This window comes from Caenorhabditis remanei, chromosome X, assembly GCF_010183535.1.
Source record: "Caenorhabditis remanei strain PX506 chromosome X, whole genome shotgun sequence".
Taxonomy (NCBI): domain Eukaryota; kingdom Metazoa; phylum Nematoda; class Chromadorea; order Rhabditida; family Rhabditidae; genus Caenorhabditis; species Caenorhabditis remanei.
This window is the reverse complement of record NC_071333.1, coordinates 2943236-2949151: the sequence shown is the minus strand read 5'-3', so window position 1 is coordinate 2949151 and position 5916 is coordinate 2943236. Positions and strand designations below refer to the sequence as shown.

General features: G+C 40.2%; 3 protein-coding genes across 3 annotated transcripts; 2 read left to right on the top strand and 1 right to left on the bottom strand.

The window, feature by feature from the left end:
- Window positions 1-1042: 1042 nt before the first annotated feature.
- On the bottom strand, window positions 1043-1539 carry GCK72_022572 (uncharacterized protein; the record flags this gene model as incomplete). Its single annotated transcript, XM_003096616.2, has 2 exons — window positions 1043-1275; window positions 1359-1539. The coding sequence occupies 2 exons, from the start codon at window positions 1537-1539 to the stop codon at window positions 1043-1045; spliced, it is 414 nt and encodes a 137-aa protein (XP_003096664.2).
- Window positions 1540-2702: 1163 nt separating this feature from the next.
- GCK72_022571 (uncharacterized protein) lies at window positions 2703-4668 on the top strand (the record flags this gene model as incomplete). Its single annotated transcript, XM_053734907.1, has 4 exons — window positions 2703-2934; window positions 3100-3274; window positions 4143-4281; window positions 4375-4668. The coding sequence occupies 4 exons, from the start codon at window positions 2703-2705 to the stop codon at window positions 4666-4668; spliced, it is 840 nt and encodes a 279-aa protein (XP_053578473.1).
- A 69-nt stretch (window positions 4669-4737) lies between these two features.
- GCK72_022570 (uncharacterized protein) lies at window positions 4738-5145 on the top strand (the record flags this gene model as incomplete). Its single annotated transcript, XM_053734906.1, has 1 exon — window positions 4738-5145. The coding sequence occupies one exon, from the start codon at window positions 4738-4740 to the stop codon at window positions 5143-5145; it is 408 nt and encodes a 135-aa protein (XP_053578472.1).
- Between the last annotated feature and the right edge of the window lie 771 nt (window positions 5146-5916).

The following is a 5916-nucleotide window of genomic DNA, read 5'->3' as shown; positions in this document are numbered from 1 at the left end:
GTTGACTCCAAATAAACAGAATATAGAAAAATATAATTTTTTAAAAATCACTTTTAATACAAGCGCGACCTAGTCATTCCGATAGACAGTCTCCATAGTCAAATGATGTTGTTCATCTTTCCTATCCCTTTTATATTTTTCTTTCTACGCGGAGATGGACCTTCTGTTGTGTTACGATACCGCCCCTGAGAGAGTGAGTGAGAGAAAAGACGAATAACGAGAGAGACATCAGTAGCCCTGTCAGTTTTGATAAATTGTATATTGACTCATTCAGAAAAACATTTTCTGAAATGCCGGGAAAGATTTTTTTTGTGATTTACTATTTCCTGTCAAAAGTGTAAACCGCTGTTATTTTCTGATATACAGATTATTTCTCATTCAGTTCTACGCGTCTTCTAATTCCTTAATTCGATTTCCAATATCGTTTGACCTTCGAAGTGTTGTTCTTCTCCTCCCGAGCTTCTCATACACATGACGGCTTGTCACTCTTCAAGGGCAAAATAAAATTCACATTTCAATCAGTTTTTCTCGAATGACCGCTGGCCAAGCAATATACGTTAATTTTTCTTCTGTCGTAAGTTTTGGAAAAAGTCTGAGTCGGGTCTTTGTCGGGAGACCTTTTCTAACATAAAAAGTTTTGTAGCAGTTCTATTTTTTGCTAGTTTTGTTTATACGATTTTTTAAACTTTCTCTCGCTTTGATTGAATTTTTTCTCTAGTATGCATATGTTCTTATCTTTAACTGATAAGGATTGATAGAAACCCCCTCTCTTTCCTTCAGTGTTGAGAGTATGCGCAGAGTGTACTAGGGAGAAGACACATCTGTCTGGCTATATAAAGAGTGTTTCGAAATAAGAGAGCTCACATTCAGTTCATTGAACAAATTCTGACATCCTGAAATAGTGCAGACAACGTTGACTTGTTTTATATATATATCTTCTTCATGTTCACACTTCCAAAATCTCAAAATCTTAAAGTGCCTGGAATGACAGAACAAGAACGAAATGATTGTAAAACAACTCAATTTCTTTCAAATAAACTAATTAGCAATTTTCAGTAGAAGAATCCGATGGGAAGGCTTCGAAAAATCCATAAGCTGTTCCGATGCTGTTACCAAGGCACACGGAGTTCCACAAGTTGTTACTGTACCGTTGAGGTCCACGTGGTCCCTCTTCGTCCACCGGGCTCTTCATATCCCCATCGTCTTCCTTTTCATTCTTGGCGCCATTGACTGATTCGTGATTCACTTTTGCCAATTCCTCATCGCAAGGCTGTTCTGGGAATAGGGAAATTTGAATTTGGAGGGGAAAATTCGCAAAAAAAATTTAAATTAAAAAATTCTAGCTAAAAATAATTTACTTGACATCAACTGCTGCAATCCGGGCTCATTATTATTCTTGATATATCCGAAACCTTCTAAAAGGAAGAAGAAGTCTTGATAGCTCGAATCGTCTTTGAAAATCAGATCGAAGTCGTGGTAGAGGACATTGTTCAGCCACTTCTCAAGCTTCTCGGACTCCAACCCGCGAGCAATAGTCATTTTCTCGCAAAGCACGTCAAGGAATCACTAGAAATAATGAAAAAATTGAAAAATTCAACATTTAAAACCCTTACTTTGTCCTTTTCCTTTGTTTCATCCCCCACCATATGAGTTATCGAGGACGGGTTGATACCACACTCCACGACAGGGTTCTGCCGGCGAAGTTTTTGTGCTGAAAAATTAGTTTTTGTAAAATTTTAGCACGAAAAATTGAGTTTTGAAATCGAAAAATACCAAAAACTAAATATTTCCACGAAATTGTCGTGGGTTACGGTTGACAAGTCCGCAAACACACGCTGCCAACTACTGACCGCGACGCGTGCTGCGCGCGTCGCGGCCGGTTTTTTCGATTTACGACGATGCTCGGCATCCAACTTTTGGCGGTTTTTTATCAAAATATCAGTGTATTTTAAGATTTTGGTAACTTTTTTGATAGATTAGAACATTTTCAATCTATTTATCACCGCGAAAACCTATAAAATGCGTCAAAAATGTTAGAAAACCGAGTTGGCAAGAAATAACGAAATTTTGAAAAAAAAAACGTCTCGGAAAAATGTTCCGATGCGGTTTGATGAGTTTTTTTGTGATTAAAATGTGCAAAATGTTTCATTGTTTTAATTTTGGCTGGAAAAATTTTAAAAATGACTCAGAAAATCTTTCAGGATTTTTTGAATTTCTGCGACAGTAATTTTTGAAAAATATGATCGGAAACTGGTTTTTCTTGGTTTTTCCTGACAGTTTCTTGGTTTTTATTCATAATTAGCCTTTTCCAAATTTTTTGAGCCCAAAAATTCAAACATCCACTTCAAAATGACATCTCTTGGAGTTTATCGATTTTTGGCCTTTTAAAAAAATTTCTGTCTCTTTTCCTTTCCATTTTCCCGCTTTTTCTCATTTCTAAATAACTTTTCGCGCTTTTTCTTTTATTTCTTTTGATATATACATTTTTATCAAAGTTTTTTTTAATTTTTCAGCCCAGTCTACTATTGCATGGCAGGCATACGTCTCTAACAGGCGGTTTCCACCAAACGAAGAACTTTCCGAGCAACCAATGAAGCAAGAACCACATCAATATGAGCTCCCAAGAGCAGATGAGGATCCTCAAGGTACTCTTTTCCATTAAAATTCAAAACTTGATACAATTTCTTTAGACCAAGGCTATCATGGAGTCCTCAGGCATCTGGAGGTGCGCTTTTACTCCACCACACAATATGGAACATCATTATCCAATTCAAGAGGAACCGATGACCAACTCACACTGTTACGAGCCACCATCATCTCCACCGACCCCAAATCAACCTTTCCAACCAATTCCACAACAGAATTTTGTCGCCATGCAACCGCGAGATGGCCACAATTATAAGGAACAGGGCGGTGGAGACGCTGGCGGAGGAGGTGCGGCATAGAACGGTGAGGATCCACCAGGTGACGCGGATACAATGTGGATTGACTCGAATTTGGACGATGATCTGGAAGCAGATTTCTTTAGAGCAAATTTTGGACTTTCTTATGGTGTAAGCGATTGGAATTCAGAATTTTTCTATTAATTTTGCTTTCAAGACCGTAACTACGACTGCCCGAATTCAGTGTATCGTGTGATTCACCAACAGGAAGGTCTATTCGAAGTTATCGGAGGTCTCAGTGAAGATGGTCTAATAGTTAAGGAATGGATGTCGGATGGCTTTGGACCACCACATCGTGAGGGATATGTGCCGACAGAGGAAGAAGAAGAGCGGTAAGAAGCGGCGACGGCTACGGTAAAAGAAGAACCACTCCAACAACACAACGAAAAAAACCATTCTCAATCGGCGGAAACCAAATGGAGTATGCGGACCCGAGAATGCAACCGACAGGTTAAGAAACTGAGTTTTTAAAAGATGCGGATGTTTGGAGGCCAAGAATTTGAGGATTCTGAAGTTCTGGACATCCAGATAGGCGTACTAACTGGTAGAGGATCTCACAGATGTCCTCAAGATAGAAAAACATAAATTTAGCCTACGGGTTCTGACAATTTTGCTGGATATATGTATTGAATCAAAATAGCAACTTTTCAACTGAAAACATCAAAATTTCCAAAGAAATGATTAGCAAAAGACATAAATTATTCTGGCTTCCAGTGCATTTTAGCGAAATTAGGCAACTTGGTGATGATTTCGACATGTTTTCGGGTGCGGCGTTATTTTCAGCAAAAACTTTAGCTGAATAACGACACAATCCTTTCTATTTGACAAAAATGGACGGTATTTTCGTGAGAAAATCGTAATTTCTGAGATTTTGAGTAGAAATTGCCAGTTTTTAGCATTGCCAAAAAAGGTATCGGTTTTCCTTTTTGACATAAACTGAGTAATACTCAGTAAGTATTTTGTTGAATATTGCAGAGTCGTCAATAACTATCAATTGATATTCTCAGTTTTCACTATCAAGTCCGTTTTTTCATGAAACACGCTGAAGTTGATCTATTTCTCATTGAAAATCTCATTTTTCTGCTCTTGGACGTTTGAAATGTCTTAGCTTTGACTCACTAGACATCTGTGAATTTCAAAACTCTCAATCGAATACATTTTGCTTTCTAAGTTAAACGTTCTAACATTCTCTGTTTTCAGTGTCTCAGTCGCTTCTCGCAACAGTCCACAATTCCATATCATCAACGAGTTAGGTCATCGAATGATGGTTTCCCAACAACACCACGGAATTCATGTTCAATCAGTCAGCAGTACTCGTGTCTTCAATAAAATTCCACAGGTCACTATTATTTGTCAGCAGCAACAACATTCAAAGACAATGTATCACGCTCCACAATGAAATCTTCGTGGAACTACACTCCAATCTCAACAGCAACGTCTCAGTGGAGCAACACGAGGGTTCCACCAATACATTGTAAGTCCATTGTCGCCCGGAGGGTTTGGAGCAAGCGTCAGTCGTCAGATGCCGGCTCAAGGAGCACCACAAGAAGTCGGAGGTCCTGGAATTGTCGTTTCCAGTCAGCTAGGTCTTGCTAGACCAGAAGTCTGTCCGGTTTATGTTACTCGTGCGGTGACTGATAACTTGGGTCGGAAACTCATACATAGAGCATCCGATGCCGCATCTACTACAAGGACCACCCGCACAGATTCGTCGTGCACCCGATGACGTAGAATCACTGCCAAGCTACGACTCGAGCAACAACAGTTGAATTGCCAGCGTGCTGCGCAATTCCCGATGCAGAGAGCTGGTGGTACACAGCAAGAACAGTCGACACGAGTTGGGCTACCAACACAACAGGCGGCGATAATCGGGAAGTTACGGCCAGGAGGAGTTATGGCTGTCGGGTCACCGGGTCACGAGGATCTTCTCCGCTCTCCACAACGTGGGATTCAAGTACGGCAACCGGTTTGTTGTGAGCCAAGAAAGTTCCAAGTTAGAGTCACAGACACTTATTCGGCGCCAATTCCAAAAGTGAGCAATGCGAAACGCCAGCACAACTCACTGAAGATCCAGAGGAGATATTGCATGTGCAAAAAATTGAATAGCTTACGGAGTCAGGTGCTTACGATATGGAGGCTCCAGATGCCAAATGAGATGAAGCAGGAGATGAAATTGCCGTCACGCTTAACATCAGCCACGTAGTCACCGGTGAAATCGCATGGAGTTCGTAAGACGAAACCCCCACATCGGATGACTCAGGAGGAGAAGAATGCGCAGTTGGCGATGTTGTCAACGGATAAGGTGGGATTTGATTTGTTTTCTTCACGATATTCACTGAAATTAAGCACAAAGCTTCAAAAATGAGTCTGAAAACATTTTTAGCGCCGAAATTAGCCAGTCAGCGTTAATTCCACTAGAATACGCGTCAAAGGTACGCCAGTCAGCGCTGATTCCACTAGAATACGCGTCAAAAGTACGCCAGTCAGCGTTAATTCCACTAGAAAACGCGTCAAAGGTACGCCAGTCAGCGTTGATTCCACTAGAAAACGCGTCAAAGGTACGCCAGTCAGCGTTGATTCCACTAAAATACGCGTCAACCGCTACGTTTCTAGATTTTATTCCTAAATTTGTGTAGTTTGATTGAAATTAGCCTCATAGTGTTCTCTGTTGAAAAAGTCACCAGGTGGATAGGTTGTGTAGATTCACAGGTATGATGAGATGTAATCTACCAACTGCTCCATTCGTTGATTACAGAGTGAGCCGAGGGGATTTTGAGCATCATAGCAACACTCGAATTTCCGTTTGATATTATATAATCCTCATAAAACCTTGAAAATCTTAGTTCTTCATGAATTGGTACAAAACAAAAGCATATCTAAAAATATTTATTCAGATTATAGAATAATTAAGTCCAGATCCTCCAGTTCTTGTCGTTCCATTTCAAAGGCAAGTAAACGAGGAAAGGCGCTCTCG